This window comes from Bos javanicus, chromosome 27 (assembly GCF_032452875.1).
Source record: "Bos javanicus breed banteng chromosome 27, ARS-OSU_banteng_1.0, whole genome shotgun sequence".
NCBI classification, from domain to species: domain Eukaryota; kingdom Metazoa; phylum Chordata; class Mammalia; order Artiodactyla; family Bovidae; genus Bos; species Bos javanicus.
Genome location: NC_083894.1, coordinates 38775584 through 38795269, shown reverse-complemented (window position 1 = coordinate 38795269; position 19686 = coordinate 38775584). Strand labels below are relative to the sequence as shown.

Here is a 19686-nt window from a genome sequence, read left to right as displayed (position 1 = left end):
ATGTTAGCTTATAAGACAAGTCTCAACAAATTGAAGACACCTGACATCATACCGAGTGTGTTCTAATCACAATAGGACGAAACTCGAAATTAGTAGTTGAAAGAAAACAGCACAATTACAAGTATGTGGAAATTAAACAATGTATTCTTGAATAATCAATGGGTCAAAACAGAAATCGTAAGAGAAATCAGAAAATATCTTGAGACAAAGGTAAATGAAAATACAACATAACAAAATTTATGAGATTATAGTACAAGCACCTTTATAGATAAAAAAACAAACAACCTAACTTTACACGTCAAGAAATTAAAATAGAACAAACTAAGCCCAAATTCGTAGAAGGAAGGAAACATTAAGATTAGGGCAAAAGATCAGGCCACCCAGGTGCCACGGCCGGCCACCCTGAGATCCAGCCCCACCCCCAGCAGGCCGACGTTATCCCAGGACCACCTCCGAGCCCTTCAGCCAGCTGCACTGGGCCTGGCCACACAAACCAGCAGTTAGGGAGCCAGCACAGAAGGCAGGGCTGGCAGCCACCAGGCCAGGGGCAGCCCTGCTTTCCAGTCCACACACAGCACCCGACTCTGCGACTAAAGAAGGGCCCAACAGCTCACAGAGCGGGCACCCCTAGAGCACACAGCTCTCGTGACGAGAGGCGCATGCTGCTGAGCCCCAGAGAACATCTCCTAAATAAGGCCCTTCTCCAAGATTAAGAAGTGTAACTAACCTACCTAAACACATCAAGAAACATCATAATTAAAATGGCAAGGATGAAAGACAAAGGGAGATTCTTAAAATCAGAGAGAGACAAGCCACCAGTTATGTATCAAGGAACTCCCATAAGACTATCAGCTGATTTTACATCAGAAACTTTGCAGGCCAGAAGGAAGTGGCATGATATAATTAAAGTAATGAAAGGGGAAAAAGAGAACACCCTACAGCCAAGAATATTTTAGGGTGTCATTTAGATTTGAAGGAGAGATTAAGAGTTTTACAGACAAGTAAAGTTAAACAGCTCATCACCACTTAACTGGCTTTAAATCACAGAGAGATTTTTAAACTGAAAAAGAAAACACTACAACTAGAAATATGAAACTTATGAAAGGAAAATTCTCATTGGTAAAAGCAAACATATAGTAAAGGTAGTAGATCAAACAGTTATACATCTAGCAGGAACGCTAAAAGAAAAAGTAGTAAAATCATCTATATCCACAGTAAGTAGTTAAGGGATTCAAACACGAAAAGATATAAAATGATGTTTAAAACATTAAGTGTGGTGAGAGGTGACTAAAACTGCAGGTTTGTTGGAATATATTCAAACTTCAGTTCAGTTCAGTTCAGTCGCTCAGTCGTGTCCGACTCTTTGCGACCCCATGAATCGCAGCACGCCAGGCCTCCCTGTCCATCACCAACTCCCGGAGTTCACTCAGACTCATGTCCATCGAGTCAGTGATGCCATCCAGCCATCTCATCCTCTGTCATCCCCTTCTCCTCCTGCCCCCAATCCCTCCCAGTAAACTTAAGTGATCATTAATTTAAAATAAACATACACACACACACACAGACACACAAAAATACACATGTTTTATATGACCTTCATGGTAACCACAAGGCAGAAATCTGTAACAGATACATGCACACAAAAAAGAAATGACTCTAAACATAACACAAAGGTAGTCAACAAATCACAAGGGAAGAAAGCAAAAGGAGAAAAAGGAACAAAAAAGAACTACAAAAGATCTCTGAAGCAATAGTATCTGATAAGGAGTTAATATCCTAAATATATAAAGATTCCATATAACCCAACATCAAAACAAAATAAAACAACAAACTGATTGAATTATGGGCAAAGGTTTAAAAAGACATTTTCCAAAGAAGATATACAGATGGCTAACAGATGGATGAAAAGATGCTCAACATCACTAATCATCAAGGAAATGCAAATCAAGATCACAATGAGATATTACCTCATACCTGTCACAATGGCTGTAATCCAAAAGACAACAAATATGTGCTGGCAAGGCTGTGGAGATGGGCATCCCTGGGCACTGTTAGTGGGAATGTAAACTGGTGCAGCCACTATGAAAAGCAGTACAGACATTCCTCAAAAGTTAAAAATTAGAACTATCATAAAGATCCAGCAATTCCACCTCTGGGTAATTTTTTGATGAAAACAAAAAGGCTATTTTAAAATGATTCATGCACTTCTGGGTTCACTGTAGCATTATTTACAATAGGTAAGACATGAAAACAACCTAAGTGTGCAGATGAATGTGGCGTATATAAAACATACATAAGAGAGTATTACTAAGCAGTAGAAAAGAATGAAATCTTGCCATTTGTGGTAATATGGAGGGACCTAGAGGCTATTATGCTAACTGAAATATTTCAGAAAAAGCCAAATGATTTCACTCGTATGTACAATCTGAGAAACAAAACCAACATAAAAACCAAAGCAGAAAGAGAGTCACACAGGCAGAAGACAAACCAGTGGTTGCCAGAGGGAGAAAGCGTGGAGGGGAGATTAAGAGGGTAACACTTCCGTTACCAAATAAACGAGTCACGAAGATCAAATGTACAGCAAGGGGAATACACTCAATAAGACAAATAACTTTGTAGGGTGACAGAAACTAGACTTCTGTGCTGCTCATTTTGTAATACACAGAAAGTATCAACTCACTATGCTGAATACTAGAAACTAACAAAGTGCTGTAGGTCAACTATATTTAAATGAAACAAACAAACAAAAGAAAAATAGTAAGTGGGAGAACTGCAAAAAAAAAATCAGGATAGCAACCAATATTTGTCAAAGTTGCTCAGAGCCCTTTCTATAAAACGTTGGTGCCAAATACGATGACACAGATACAATCATTAGGGAGTTTACATAGCTTCACTGCAGCCCTTGTTACCAAGGGGACTTTATACACATAAAGGATTCATCTCAACATAACATCAAAACAATAATAAACATCCTGCACCACAGAATGAAATCCTGAAGACATAATAAGCTGGGATACTAGTCACTAGGCTAATTTTTGCTAAATATTTCAAGTTTGGCATAAAGTAGAACTATATTTTCAAAACATACATTTGAGATAACTTGTCTTAAAAACAAAAACCTATCTTTTTGTGCTAAAATAAAAACATTAAATAGTGGTAATTTTTATTGATTTACAAATAATGTCTTAGATGTGAAAACACTAATTTTAGTATCATACTTCAAGTGTGTCCATCTTAACGAAGTTGTCTAAAGACATTTTTGCAAAAGAAGAGTAAATCTTCAAAATACCAGCAGCTAAATAAAATTCATTTCCCTCAAAAAAGAGATTACTACAGAAATAAATGAAATAGAGACTAGAAAACAGAAGGGAAAAAAATCAATGAAATTAAGAGGTTTTTTTTTAAAATTGAAATAACATTAAAAATGACAATCCTTTAGCTAGACTATTAAAAAAAAGAGAGAAGACGCGAACAAAATAAGAAATGAAAAATGAGACATTACAAGTAGCATCAGAGAAACAAAAATACAGGAAACAACTATGAACAATTACATACCAAAAAACTGGACAATCTAGAAGAAATGGATAAATCCCTAAAACACATGATTTGCCAAAACTGAATCATGAATAAATAAAAATCAGAATGGAACCATAACAGCATGTAGATTTAATCAGTAATCAAAAGCCTGCCAAAAAAGAAAAGTCTAGGACCATTCAGCTTCACAATAAATTCTATCCAACTTTTAAAATGGAACCAATTTAAATTAAAACCAATCTTCTTCAAATTCTTCAAAAAATATTTAAGCAGAGAGAAACTTCTAAAATCATTTCATGAGGCCAGCATATAAAAACCAGAAAAAGATACTACAAGAAAAGAAAACTAGAAGTCAATATCCCTAATGAATATAAATTCAAAAATTATCAACAAAATACCAGCAAACCCAATCCAACATCATATTATGAGAGATGCATACATCATGACCAAGTGGGATTTATCCCTGGACTGCAAGGATGCTCCAACTTACGAAAATCAATTAGTGTGATAAATCACACTGACTTAATAAACGTTCAAATCTCATGATCATCTCCATAGATACAGAAAAAGCATTGAATAAAAATTCAACAACCTTTCACGTGGTAAAAAAACATTCAACAAACTAGGAATAAAAATAAATTACTTCACTATGATAAAGACCATATATAAAAAGTCCACAGCTAACATCATATTTGAGATGGCGAAAAACTGAAGGCTTTTCCTCTAATAAAAGAAAAAGACAAGTTTTTTTCCTTCTCTGATGGTGATGGCTGTATTAAATAGAAGTGCCAAGAGTGGGCATTTTTGTCTTTTTCTTTTATTAGAGGAAAAGCCTTCAGTTATGCCCACTCTTGGCACTTCTATTTAATACAGCCATCACCATCAGAGAAGAAAAAAAACTTAAAGGCATCCAGATTGGAAAGGAAAAAGTAAAATTATCTTTGTTTACAGATTCCATGACTTTAAATACAGAAAACTCTAAAGATTCTACAAAAAAACTGTTAGAAATAAGAAATGAATTCAATGAAGTTGTAGGATACAAAAATAAATTGTACTTCTGTAAACTAATAATGAACAATGTGAAAAGGAAGTTAAGAAAACAATTCCATTTATAACAGCATCAAAAACAATACAATACTTTAGGAATAAACATAATGAAAGAAGTGAAAACCTTATACAATAAAAGATACAAACATTTTTGAGAGAATACAAAGACAAAAATAAATGGAAAGACATCCCATGTTCATGGACTGGAAGACTGAATATTGTCAAAATGCCTATACTATCCAAAGTCATCTACAGATTCAATGCAATCTTTATCAAAATGCCAATGGTAGTTTTTGAAGAAACTGAAAATTTTACATTAACATTGATATGGAGCTATAAAGGATCCTAAATACTCAGTCTTGAGAAAGAACAACAAATTTAGAATCCTCATACTCCCTGACTTCAAAATATATTACAAAGCTATAATAATAAAAATTACAGTAGTGGTATAAAGACACGCATGTGGACCACTGGAATGGTATAAAGACACGCATGTGGACCACCGCAATAGAATAGAGAGCCCAGAAACAATGGCATCAAACTTATCTTCCAAATGGTCCCAAAAGCACACCAAGGAGAAAAGAGTCTATTCAACAAACAATATCAGGAAAACTGGGTATCCATGTGAAAAGAATGCAAGTTCATCCTTAACATACACCACACACAACAGGGAACTCATCATGAATTTAAATGCTTAATACCCTATGAAACTCCTGGAAGACAACACAGAGGAAAAGTTTCTTGGCATTGATACTGGCAACGATTTCTGGTATATGACACCAAAACATCAGGCAACAAAAGCAAAAATAGGGAAAAGGGACACATAAAAGTAAAACCTTCTGCACAACTAACCCTAACCCTAAACCCTAACCCTAAGCCCAGCCCTAACCCTAATTAGGGAAACAAAAGACAGAGTGAAAAGGCCACCTTTGGAATGGGAGAAAATGCCTGAAAACCATATATATGATAAGGAATTAATGTTCAAAATATGTAAGGAATTCCTACAACTCAATAACAAAAAACCAAACGACCTGATTAAAAAATGGTCAAAGGATCTGAACAGAGAACACATATATGGTCAACAGGGATATGAAAAAAATGCTCAACTCCCCTAATCATTAGGATTAGGGTAAATCACAGTGTAAATCACAACCAAGTATCCTTTTACACTCGTCAGGATAGCCATTGTTAAACAAAATGTTTTAAAAATAACACATGTTGAAATGCATGTGGAGAAACTGTAACTCCTGGGCATCGCTGGTGTAAATTTAAAACGGTTCAACTGCTATGGAGAACAGCACAGAGGTTCCTAGAAAAATTTAAAGTAGGAGGACCACCCGACCCAGAAATTCCACTTCTGGGAACTGAAACCAGGATTTCAAAGAGTCATCTGTACACCATGTTCTCTGAAGCACTGTTCACAGTAACCAAGAGGTGGACACAACATAAACGCCGATGGACGAATGCACAGAAAAAGAAGAGGAAGTAAACAACGGGACGCTGCTCAGTCACAAAATAGAGGAAAATCCTGTCACGTGCCGGCTGAACATTTAGGACGTTATGTTAGGGGAAATCAGCCAGTCATGGGTGAACACAGCTTGTGCTACTTACGTAAAGCACCTAAGGGAGTCAAACTCACAGAACGGAGAGTAGAACAGGGGCTGCCAGGGCCGTTCATTGGTGGTGTTTGTCAGGCAAGGTGGGAAACGTCTAGAGACCCACTGCACAACACGGTGCTTGTACAGTTAAGAACACTGCACTATTAACTTAAAATTTTATTGAGGGAGATCTTATGTTATGTTTTTTTAAATCACATTAAAAAGAAAAAATATTTCCTAACAGTCACCACCGAGGGCAGTGTTGTCACACTTCCGAGCCTCCCTTCACTGCGGAGCTAGAATCCGGCTGGGCCCTCGGAGGGGATGCACCCTCTCCGGGTCAAGACTCGACTTCCCCACCTCCACACACAGAACTAGGGAGGAGGGGCTCCAGGCACTACCCTGAAGAGGCCAAAACATGCCAACTGGATACCAAACTAGCTTCCAGATCTGGGGCCTAGAAGAAAGGATCCTGCCAGGAAATGGTCTGGTCAAACACTTACCCAGGTAACTGGAATACACTTGCATTGTTAAATATCAGGGCTTGAATGAAAATGTGTTTCTAGATTTAGGTAGGATCCAAACAAAGATAAATAACTAAATAGGGATGTAACTTCACATTATAAATATCCACTGAAACAAGTGTTACCACAACCTGTACCCGAACAGACAATATGAAGTCTAACGTATCAACTTATATTCATAATTTCTAATTGAATGTAATTAGAACACAGCTCATCCATTCCCTCTGATCACACACACTCATATAGACATGTATATAATCTTCTATATTTATAAAATGTAATATATACACATATATAAATAAATAATTTCCAAAACAACTTTTTTCACTAGAAACAAACAAACAAAAATCTAAAAAACAGTTTAGACATCAATTAAATAGTCTTTCTGTTTGATGTGGCCTCTTTGTACAAAGTGAGTATTTTCTACGTAACTTGTCTAATTATCACTCCATAAAGTTTTGTGGGCTTCCTTTCTTGTGTATCTACTTTTACCTTTTGCAGGTAAAGAACTGTTCCCTTTAGCACAGCATAAAAGGTCTTCCATCCGCGCTTGCCTCTTGGAGCTAGAAAAGGAAAACAAATGGGAAAATTTAATTTGACAGAATTTGCATTTTAGAAAGAGAACCTGAAAGGTCAATAGTAACTGTTCTCCAATGCTCCTGGCTTATTTGCTACCGAGACTAACATGGCTCAGTGGTGAAGAATTCGCCTGCAGTGCAGGAGCTGCAGGAGACTCGGGTTTGATCTCTGGGTTGGGAAGATCCCCTGAAGAAGGAGATGGCAACCCACTTCAGTATTCTTGCCTGGAAAATTCCATGGACAGAGGAGCCTGTCGGGCTGCAGTCCATAGGGTCCCAAAGAGCCAGACATGACTGAAGCGACTTAGCGTCCATGCACGAAACTAATAATAACTAAAATTTTCTTGAGCCTCACTGTGTAACAGGCAGCATTATCTCATTTAATCCTCACAATAGCCCTGTGAGGTAGGTACTATTATTCTTGTCTTTCTATGAAATTGAAGCACAGAGAAGGAACCTGCTCATGATCACATAACTTGGAAGAGAAGTAGGAATCTGAACCCAGGTGGTAAGGCTCTGCAGTTCGTGCTCCAGTAGAGATAACTTAACGACTGGAAAAGCAAGTGGCATGTTGGAAGTACATGTTAATCTAAGGGCTCATGAACCAGCACCTTCATGGCTTCATCAGAGTTTCTGAGAGACAAAAGAAAAAAGTCTCAGAATACAACAGGACTCCTCTTGGCCTTTCTCCCACACATCCACCACCCAATTGTAACTTTAATTATTACTCCTGTGGTAACCTGTAAGACCTCTCCAGCAGGTGCTGCCACACTGTAGCATGGGTTTTTTTGTCTAAATGTCTCTGAGTAGGCTGTGAATAACCTGAGAACAAGCATCCTTCATCTTCAGAATTCACAGAAACCTAGTATAATGCAAGGCAGACACAAGGCACCTTTATAAAAATTCTCCAAGTGAATTTTCTTCCAGAACTCCTTACAATCCCCATCTTTGTATTGTCCTGGAGTATAAAGTAGAATTTCTGTATTGACTTACATAAAACTTTACAGATTATCCTAAAGTAAAAGCACAGATTAGCAAAACAGTTAACTATTTATTCTTAATCTTAATAAAATTAAAATCTGTAACCAGAAAAGGTTATTACCTTTTCTCTAAGGTTATTACATTTCTCTAAACGTGTCTACTCAACATGTAGGAAGGACATTTATTCTTACTCTGTTATCAAATATTTGACTGCCTTTAACCTGGATGCCTGATAAATCAAAAAGTGCGTTATTTTCAACCACATCTTTTAAATGTCCTTTGACTGAAGAAACCTTAAGCTTGGAAACCAGGTGAAGAGCCACCTACAGAATACAGGTGCTCCTGCCAATACCATACTGAGATATCCACCTGGCAAAAAAAAAAAAAAAAAAGGACTCAAAACATCCACTCTGCAGGTTTCCAGGGGAAATGAAAAAAAAAAAAAAATCATCCCATATGTTTCTACCATGTAAGGTTTAAAAATGTGCACTCAAAAATAAATGATCAAAAAATGTAGACCATAATCTTCTTTATAAAGGAAAAAGAGTGGCTACTATAAAGAAAGCCACAGATCACTCTACATATACATGAAGTGACAGCTGAGTGCACTGTTAACAGACGTCAAGTTCTGACTTGGGCCGTGTGAGAGCAAAGTGCCCGGAAGCGGCCACTGGCTGCAGGAGCTGCTGCGGTGCAGGAGAGAGGTGTGCTGGGCCTTCCGGCTGGAAGGCCGACCAGCTGGTCCACGGCCCTTGTCTCAGACCTCTCCTCTCACCCACCAGCCCTCACTTGGGCACTCCTGACCAGTCCCCCAGCCTCTCAGGACCTCAGCCGCTTCATTTTAAAACGTGGATAATTCATATAACTTAAGATAAAACACTGGCTTAATGCTGGAAAAGAACTCAGAGAAACCCTTCTGTTTTCTATAGGAAGAATGCAGGGCCTGGATCTGAAAGGCTGTTCCCAAAGCCCTAAAACTAATTTAGTGGCATTTGAGATTCCTTCTGTTCAAAGATTTACAAATCAATTTTTCTGCTTTTCAGGTAGAAATCTATTAATCTGTTACTAAGGTTGTTGCCCTAGTATCAGACTTCTGCCCGTCCCCTCAAATGGAAACCAACTCCTCTCATCTAAGTTTCAGGAGGAGGCTACAAAGAGAAAAACAAATTCTGAAAGAGATGGGAATACCAGACCACCTGATCTGCCTCTTGAGAAACCTATATGCAGGTCAGGAAGCAACAGTTAGAACTGGACATGGAACAACAGACTGGTTCCAAATAGGAAAAGGAGTACGTCAAGGCTGTATATTGTCGCCCTGCTTATTTAACTTATATGCAGAGTACATCATGAGAAACGCTGGGCTGGGAGAAGCACAAGCTGGAATCAAGACTGCCGGGAGAAATATCAATAAGCTCAGATATGTAGATGACACCACCTTTATGGCAGAAAGTGAAGAGGAACTAAAAAGCCTCTTAATGAAAGTGAAAGAGTGAAAAAGTTGGCTTAAAGCTCAACATTCAGAAAACGAAGATCATGGCATCTGGTCCCATCACTTCATGGGAAATAGATGGGGAAACAGTGGAAACAGTGTCAGACTTTATTTTTCTGGGCTCCAAAATCACTGCAGATGGTTATCGCAGCCATGAAATTAAAAGACGCTTACTCCTTGGAAGGAAAGTTATGACCAACCTAGACAGCATATTAAAAAGCAGAGACATTACTCTGCCAACAAAGGTCCATCTAGTCAAGGCTATGGTTTTTCCAGTGGTCATGTATGGATGTGAGAGTTGGAATGTGAAGAAAGCTGAGCACCGAAGAATTGATGCTTTTGAACTGTGGTGTTGGAGAAGACTCTTGAGAGTCCCTTGGACTGCAAGGAGATCCAACCAGTCCATTCTAAAGGAGATCACTCCTGGGTATTCTTTGGAAGGACTGATGCCGAAGCTGAAACTCCAATACCTTGGCCATCTCATGCGAACAGTTGACTCATTGGAAAAGACTCTGATGCTGGGCGGGATTGGAGGCAGGAGGAGAAGGTGATGACAGAGGATGAGATGGCTGGATGGCATCACCGACTCGATGGACATGAGTTTGGGTGAATTCCAGGAGTTGGTGATGGACAGGGAGGCCTGGCGTGCTGTGATTCATGGGGTCGCAAAGAGTCGGACACAGCTGAGCGACTGAACTGAACTGAACTGAAGGAGCTAAGAGGTGCAGACTGCATGAGCGACACTAGAGCAGGGAACATCAGTGCTCTATAGTGAGGAGGCTACTATAACCACCCACACGAGAGGAAAAGCCCACAGTGTGGATAGAGGCGCACAGTCAAGACGAAGAACTGGATGGGGAGAGGTGGCAGCAGTGATAACTCAGCAGCCACACCACGTGCTCTGAGCACCGGGCAAGCACTACAGATGCCCTATTCGATCCAAACAATCCTTTCCGTTAGGTTTCCCTGCCTCTATTTTACATTGTGGTTTCCATTATTAACTACATTAGCAGTTCTGTGAGGAGGAAGCTACTGAGGGGGCTACCTGGGTTTGGGTTTCAAAGCAACCAATTAGTGCAGTTTACACAAGGAAGTATGTTCTACGGATACATTCAGGGGAAACTTCAGGTGGCCATCCTTTCCAAGGTCGGGCCTGCTCCTCCAGTAAAATAAACACACTGGGCAGGGAAGGAGAAGACAGGACGGGGGTGGGGGTGGGGGGGCAAGTCAGGTGTGTTCTCTGGTCTCACTGACGCCTTCAGGGGCATCTGGGCTCCCCACGATGAAGCTCGGACTGGAGGCAGGGCCCTGCGTCTGCCCTCTGGACGCTACTCACCCAGCACTCTGCAGAGCAGTAACAACTGCAGCAGCAGCGAGAGCAGCGGCTGACATTGTTGAGAACACGACTGTTTTAAGCACTGCTCCAAAACTGGATGTGTGTGAAAACGGTCCAAAACTGAAGCCCACGGCTCTGTGAGGAGCCGCTTCTATATCCTTCATTTCGCAGACATGGGCTCTGAGATTTCACTAACCTGTAGCACCAGGTGCCCCAGTGCCCTGGTCACTTGCACTCTGGTTTGTATGCAGGGAAAGACCGGTCAAACCAGACTCAGCAACAGCGACTGGATTAACTCTGAGACACAGGGGTGATACTCAAATTAAAATAAGAAACAAAAAAAGTCGACAGGCCTCTGACTATTCTACATCTCTCTCTCTCTCTCTCTCTCTCTCACACACACACACACACACGCACACATTTCTGCGAAAGAGCAACTGGCAGTTGTTCCACACCTGAGTGGTAGTGGAACTATCATTAAATCTTCAACATTATAAACCAGTTCTTCTTAAGGTCCTGATCTCATCTTTATTTTATATTTGAAGAAGTCTTCTTGGAAACACAAAGTACAGTGAACAATATTTTGGCTTCAGTTATTACCACTGATCTTTAAAAACCAGTTAAATGCACAATTGAGAATGAGAGCACAGCCATCACCCTTTTTTCATGAAGAGGAAGGTGTGAAATACTCCCAAGCAAGAAACATTCAGTCAAGATCAATGATGCTAGAGAGTTATTTGTTATTCATGTATTTTTATATTAGGTATTATTTATGTATTTTTATTTATTGTTTTATTTTATTAATTCACCAAAAGGCATAAGCTTCATGCAGAGGTTTTATCTGCATGCTGTTCTCTAAGTTCTTCTAAGCTCAACTGGGAGCAGATTGCGCTCAAGATCTTACTGTTCCTTTGTTTCTATTTTCATCAGAATCTTGGCCTGTTTTTGACCACTCCTCACTGCGGTTCCCTGACTATCTACTTTTTTCTTTTCTTCAAGTTTAATATCAGACAGACTTAAGAAGCATAGAGTCATAGTAGGTACAGTTCTTTTCTTTTAATACATTTAATCTTTCTTTCCTGTCTGTTGGCTTGAAAAACATTCTTCCATTGCCCTAGTAAAATGACAAAAATATCATTTTTTCCCCCAAATAGCAGAGGAGGTCAGTAAGCCATATCCACATTGATGAGAAAGAATTCCTTAAGTTATGGCTTGAAGGATAACAATGCAGGCCCTGCCAGGCTAGGACACAAGGGAAATTTAAGGACATAACAGTCTCACGTAAAATATTTTTAATTTCCGTATGGCAATAGAGAAATACATTTAAAATATAGGGAGGGAGGGGGTGTGTGTATAATCATGGCTGATTTGCATTATTGTACTTCCCAGGCGGCTCAGCGGCAAAGAACACACCTGCAGTGCAGGAGACCCGGAGACTCAAGTTCAACCCCTGGGTCGGGAAGATCCCAGGTGGCTCAACGGCAAAGAACACACCTGCAGTGCAGGAGACCTGGGAGACTCAAGTTCAACCCCTGGGTCGGGAAGATCCCAGGTGGCTCAATGGCAAATAACACACCTGCGGTTCAGGAGACCCGGGAGACTCAAGTTCAACCCCTGGGTCGGGAGGATCCCAGGTGGCTCAACAGCAAAGAACACACCTGCAGCGCAGGAGACCCTGAGACTCAAGTTCAACCCCTGGGTCGGGAAGATCCCCTGGAGGAGGGCGTGGCAACCCACGCCAGTATTCTTGCCTGGGAAATCCCATGGACAGAGGAGCCTGGTGGGCTACAGTCCAAGCAGTCAAAAAGAGTCAGACACAACTGGACTGACTGAGCACATGGCAGAAACCAAGACTACATTGTAAAAATAAAAAAAAAAAAAGTTCATATATATATATATATATATACACACATACATATATATGATGCCATACCCATGAGGCCATTCCAAAATAAATCTAGTACCTTGCTGAACTTGGGAACAAAGACGTGCTCAGTAAAAGCCTTTCTACACTGTACAACTGGGACACATCTGTATGAGATTTGTAAAAGGTACATGACATTTCTAAAGTTTCATTCCCTAGTGACTATCTGAAAACTGGGCAGAATTCTTAGAGTATCTCTCTTACAGCATGAAGAGATATGCTACATTGGCAGGAAGCAAGCTGACACAGAGTTCTGCTCTACGTCACTGAGGCAGCTGGAGGTCCACCCAGGTGGGGGTGGGGTTGGGGTTTGCTTTCCATGATGGGTGTGCAAAGGATAACAGCCCTCCCTACAAACCATTATGTGAAGTTAAAGATAATCCTTTTATATTAATCCCTAATTTCCCTTCATAAAATATCCTCAGGCACCACCATAAGAAGTACTACTTATTGTTCAGTCAGTTACTTTAATCGCTCAGTCGTGTCTGACTCTTTGTGACCCCATGGACTGCAGCACGCAAGGCTTCCCTGTCCATCACCAACTCCTGGAGCTTGCTCAAACTCACGTCCATCAAGTCAGTGATGTCATCCAGCCATCTTATCCTCTATCGTCCCTTTCTCCTCCTGCCTTCAATCTTTCCCAGCATCAGGGTCTTTTCCAATGAATCAGTTATTCGCATCAGGTGGCCAAAGTATTGGAGCTTCAGCTCCAGCATCAGTTCTTCCAGTGACTACTCAGGACTGATTTCCTTTAGGATGGACTGGTTGGATCTCCTTGCAGTCCAAGGGACTCTCAAGAGTCTTCTCCAAAACCACAGTTCAAAAGCATCAATTCTTCAGTGCTCAGCTGGGGTTCCCTGATAGCTTAGTTAGTAAAGAATCGGCCAGCAAATCAGGAGTCCCCAGTTCGATTCCTAGGTTGGGAAGATCCCTGGAGAAGGGATAGACTATCCGCTCCAGTATTCTTGGGCTTCCCTGGTGGCTCAGCTGGTAAAGAATCTGCCCATAATGAGGGAGACCTGGGTTCGATCCCTGAGTTGGGAAGATCCCCTGGAGAAGGGAAAGGCTACCCACTCCAGTATTCTGGCCTGGAAAATTCCATGGACCATATAGTCCATGGGGTTGCAGAGAGTCAGACATGACTGAGCGACTTTTACTTCACTTCAGCTTTCTTTATGGTCCAACTCTCACAGTACTCAGAATATCCCATGGAGGGAAGAACCTCCATGGGGTTGCAAAGAGTCAGACATGACTGAGTGACTTCACTTTCACTTTCACTCACGCCCATACATGACCACTGGAAAAACCATAGCTTTGACTAGATGGACCTTTGTCGGCAAAGTGATGTCTCTGCTTTTTAACACGCTGTCTAGGTTTATCATACCTTTGCTTCCAAGGAGTGTCTTTTAATTTCATGGCTGCAGTCACCATCTGCAGTGATTTTGGAGCCCAAGAAAATAAAGTCTGACACTTTATTTTCTGAGTGTGTGTTAGTTGCTCAGTTGTGTCTGGCTCTTTGCGACCCCATGGACTGTAGCCCGACAGGATCCTCTGTCCATGGGATTCTCCAGGCAAGAAGACTAGAGTGGGTTGCCAGTTCCTTCTCCAACCACAAGAAGCACTATTAAATCTTAATTGAGTAACTCAGACACTCAGATTTCTACTTAAAGCAATGAATCCCAGCTATGCACGACAGAAGTTACCTTTGGGAGAAAACTCACACACTATTCAGCAAGTGATAGTGTTAATTATCCCCAGGTTTATAACAGAGTGGTAGAAATAAAACAGTACTGTTACTATTTTATATTTCTAAGTAATTTACCTTTGAAGCATTTAAGGCAATTTACACATTTCAAAAATATCAGTTAATCTTTATAATCTTTCTTTATGACTGAGAGCTGTTGTAATGCCATCGACTCTACTTTATAGAAGGAAAAACTGGGGCAGCCTTAAAGGAACCAGAAGTACAACATATACCTATGGTTTTTCCATGGAAAAATTTCTCCTTTTCATAATAGAAACAGGCTTATGTTATTGGTAAAGAACAGAAGCTGAAACACGAGAACTGGAAGAATAGGCTCCCCCCAGGACACCACTGGCTGAGGTTGACTCTGGATGTTATTCCATTCCTTTAAGAAGTCAAGACTCTTACCCTAAATCGATCTTTCTGGAATGGCAGTAAGTACTTTGGACCAAGAGCCTGGAAACCCAGACTTCATTCACACCCTTATGTCTACTGTTTCTCTGATTTTCAACAAGTTGCCTAACATCTCTGGTTATAAAATCTAAAATGACACTATAACATACTGTAATTACTTTACAATGTTGTTCATTAAGGTTATTAAGGACACAGCCCTACCCCTAAAGAGTTCACCTTATCAGTGAAACTTAATACAACATGATAAGCCGTATAAACCAAATGGTAGCATGGCACCAACCCAAAAAAATCACAATGGGGGTTTACAGCAGGTAAAGAGAGGAGGGAGTCACTAATTCTACAAATGAGTAGGACTGAGAAGTCAGAGAAGGCTTTAAATGAGGACTTAGTTTTTAGCAAGACTTTGAAGGGGAAAAACAAGGAGTTTTCTTTTGACCTCCACCTTCTCTACAGCACATTTGGACTAAGACACTGAATCCGAGCATAGATCTCAATTACATAAGTCTCGTTACACTGCTCACCACCGTCCTTTATTAGGATGACCTCTGGACAAAAGCCAGCACAGCATTTTTCACAGAGAGTACATGGTTGAAATTCTGATTTCACCTGAGTGACTGTGGGCAGGTCAAGGTCAGTCTCTCCACACGTCACTTACTGCCTCGGTAAAATAATAATAAACCAATACCTACTTCATAAGGGTTTTTTGAAAATTAGATGAGTTAATGTATGTGAATCTTTTTAAAGTGTATTTTTTTTATTGTTAGGGATAATGTCTGCTAAAAGAAAATGCACCCAATTTCCATGCTAAAACAGAGAGACTTAATTTTTTTAAATATCTTTCATATATTCAGAAATTTTTCTTTGTTAGAGTCAGTATTTTGAGAAGAAATCCTCTGCCCCAGACATTACTGACACATTTTTAATAGAAAAGGGTAACCTTTCACCCTTAATCTAATTGGGGGAGGATGGAGTGCAGCATATTCATCAGCAAGTTATGGTTTCTGCTTTGTCCCAGGTCCTGTCCTGTCTGGACACTGGAGACATCAAACATGAATGCCAACAGTAGAAGTGAACGATGGCAGGAGGAACAAAAGCTGATGGAGAAATTTTACCCAAGTGTTAATAAAAAGCTGTAAAAATGCACAAACCCCACTTACAAACAAATACCTTCCCTACTTGGCTAGGAGATGGTTTCCCTGATCCCTAGAGGCACAGGGAGGACATGAGGGCCTTGGGCTGATGAGCGCGGAGAAGAGGACAGGACTTACAAGCATGCATCCTCACGAGCTGATGGTTACAGAAAAGGGAGCAGGCAGCAAAGACAGAAAGGACTCGGAACACAGTTATGCTTCCAGGACAAACGCACACTAGAGTCACATACACTGTTTTAGGATTTTGATGGATGAACGACACCTCCCATTTCCTCCAGCTGCTCCAGGTACCAGCTCCTTCGCGTCAGTCAGGTCTCTGCTCGGACGCCACCTCCCCAGAGCCTCCCCATGCACGCTGCAGTTCACAGCTGCCCACTTCCTCCATTGTCTCCCCACCTTGGCTTTACCGTCCTCTCGGTCACTCAACAGTCGCCTAAAATACCACTACTGATGTTTGTCACTGAGCTCCCCTATACTACCTCCAAGCAAGCACTGGGAGTGGGACCAAGCAAGTGGGATCTCCAAGCAAGTGCTTTGATTTGTTACTGTGTCCAGAGAGAAGATTAAAAACTCAAAAAAGATGAAGAATCAGATGTCCTAAATGGGCATGTAGGTGATGCGACTCAACAAAAATTAATGATAATACATGATTTGCTGCTGCTACTGATGCTAAGTCACTTCAGTCATGTCTGACTCTGTGCGACCCCATGGACTGTAGCCTACCAGGCTCCTCTGTCCATGGGATTTTCCAGGCAAGAGTACTGGAGTGGGGTGCCATTGCCTTCTCCAAATATATGATTTTCAGGTGTACAATAATTCACTATCTGTCTAAATTGCAAAATGATGACTACTATAAGGCTACTGAAGAAAAGGCAATGCCAAAGAATGCTCAAACTACCGCACAATTGCACTCATCTCACACGCTAGTAAAGTAATGCTCAAAATTCTCCAAGCCAGGCTTCAGCAATACGTGAACCATGAAATTCCAGATGTTCAAGCTGGTTTTAGAAAAGGCAGAGGAACCAGAGACCAAATTGCCAACATCCGCTGGATCATGGAAAAAGCAAAAGTTCCAGAAAAAAACATCTATTTGGCTTTATTGACTATGCCAAAGCCTTTGACTGTGTGGATCACAATAAACTGTGGAAAATTCTGAAAGAGATGGGAATACCAGACCACCTGATCTGCCTCTTGAGAAACCTATATGCAGGTCAGGAAGCAATAGTTAGAACTGGACATGGAACAACAGACTGGTTCCAAATAGGAAAAGGAGTACATCAAGGCTGTATATTGTCACTCTGCTTATTTAACTTCTATGCAGAGTACATCATGAGAAACGCTGGGCTGGAAGAAGCACAAGCTGGAATCAAGACTGCCGGGAGAAATCTCAATAACCTCAGCTATGCAGATGACACCACCCTTATGGCAGAAAGTGAAGAGGAACTAAAAAGCCTCTTGATGAAAGTGAAAGTGGAGAGTGAAAAACTTGGCTTAAAGCTCAACATTCAGAAAACGAATATCATGGCACCGGGTCCCATCACTTCATGGGAAATAGATGGGGAAACAGTGGAAACAGTGTCAGACTTTATTTCTGGGGGCTCCAAAATCACTGTAGATGGTGACAGCAGCCATGAAATTAAAAGACACTTACTCCTTGGAAGGAAAGTTATGACCAACCTAGATAGCATATTGAAAGCAGAGATATTACTTTGCCAACAAAAGTCCGTCTAGTCAAGGCTATGGTTTTTCCAGTGGTCATGTATGGATGTGAGAGTTGGAATGTGAAGAAAGCTGAGAGCCAATAAATGGATGTTTTTGAACTGTGGTGTTGGAGAAGACTCTTGAGAGTCCCTTGGACTGCAAGGAGATCCAACCAGTCCATTCTGAAGGAGATCAGCCCTGGGATTTCTTTGGAAGGAATGATGCTAAAGCTGAAACTCCAGTACTTTGGCCACCTCATGTGACGAGTTGACTCACTGGAAAAGACCCTGATGCTGGGAGGGATTAGGGGCAGGAGGAGAAGGGGACGACAGAGGATGAGATGGCTGGATGGCATCACTGACTCGATGCACATGAATCTGAGTGAACTCCCAGAATTGGTGATGGACAGGGAGGCCTGGCGTGCTGCGATTCATGGGGTCGCAAAGAGTTGGACACAACTGAGCAACTGAACCGAACTGAACTGATAAGGCTACTTATCATTTATCACCATACACTGTTGTTTTTTCTTGTGATGAAGACTTTTAAGATCTACCCTCTTAGTAACTTTCAAATATGTAATACAATGCTATTAACTGTAGTCAGCATGCTCATAATTCTTATAAACTGGAGGAAGATGCTGGAGAGCTTGCTATTTTTAATAAATAGTTGGCCATCTTAAAAAGTTGGCCAATAGCAAAATGTTACAGAAGTTCAGTAACTTCATTATATGTAAAAGGTATGAACACAACTCCTAAGAAATATCAAGCATACTGTGTTTTTTTTTTTTTTTTTACAATTTCATGCACAATTTACAGAACTCATTTATCAAACTTATTTAAACCAATGTATTAAAATAAAATGAATCTTAAAAGCAAGGAATAAAACTTCCATATGACCCAGCAATCCCACTTTTGGGCATATACCCTGAGAAAACCATAAAAAAGACATGTCTACGCCAATGTTTATAGCAGCACTAGTTATAATAGCTAGGACACAGAAGCAACCTAGATGTCCTTTGACAGATGAATGCATAAAGAATTCATGTGGTATATGTATACAATGAAATATCACTCAGCCATGGAAAGCAACGAATGTGAGTCAGTTGAATTGAGGTGGATGAACCCAGAACCTGTTATATAGAGTGAAGTAAGTCAGAAAGAGGAAACAAATATCATACATTAACATATACATATGGAATCTAGGAAAATGGTACTTCTGCTGCTGCTGCTGCTGCTAAGTCACGTCAGTTGTGTCCGGCTCTGTGCGACCCCATAGATGGCAGCCCACCAGGCTCCCTGGTCCCTGGGATTCTCCAGGCAAGAACACTGGAGTGGGTTGCCATTTCCTTCTCCAATGCATGAAAGTGAAAAGTGAAAGTGAAGTTGCTCAGTCGTGTCCGACCCTCAGCGACCCCATGGAATGCAGCCCACCAGGCTCCTCCGCCCATGGGATTCTCCGGGCGAGAGCACTGGAGTGGGCGCCGTCGCCTTCTCGGGAAAATGGTACTGATGAACCTACTCTGCAGGACAGGACTAGAGAGGCGGATATAGGGAACAGGCTCTGGACACAGCCAGGGAAGGAGAGGGTGGGGTGCATCGAGAGAGCAGCACTGATATATATATATATATATATATATATATATATATATTACCATAAGTAAAACAG

The 19686-nt window shown here is 40.9% G+C and overlaps 1 protein-coding gene across 9 annotated transcripts in view; it reads right to left on the bottom strand.

The window, feature by feature from the left end:
* Positions 1-19686, bottom strand: part of PSD3 (pleckstrin and Sec7 domain containing 3) — a 492806-nt gene that overhangs the window by 65829 nt on the left and 407291 nt on the right. For all 9 annotated transcript variants that reach the window (XM_061404651.1, XM_061404650.1, XM_061404652.1 and 6 more), the window contains one exon: positions 7196-7266. In XM_061404651.1, the coding sequence (XP_061260635.1) occupies positions 7196-7266 (71 nt within the window). The remainder of the gene's footprint in view (positions 1-7195; positions 7267-19686) is intronic.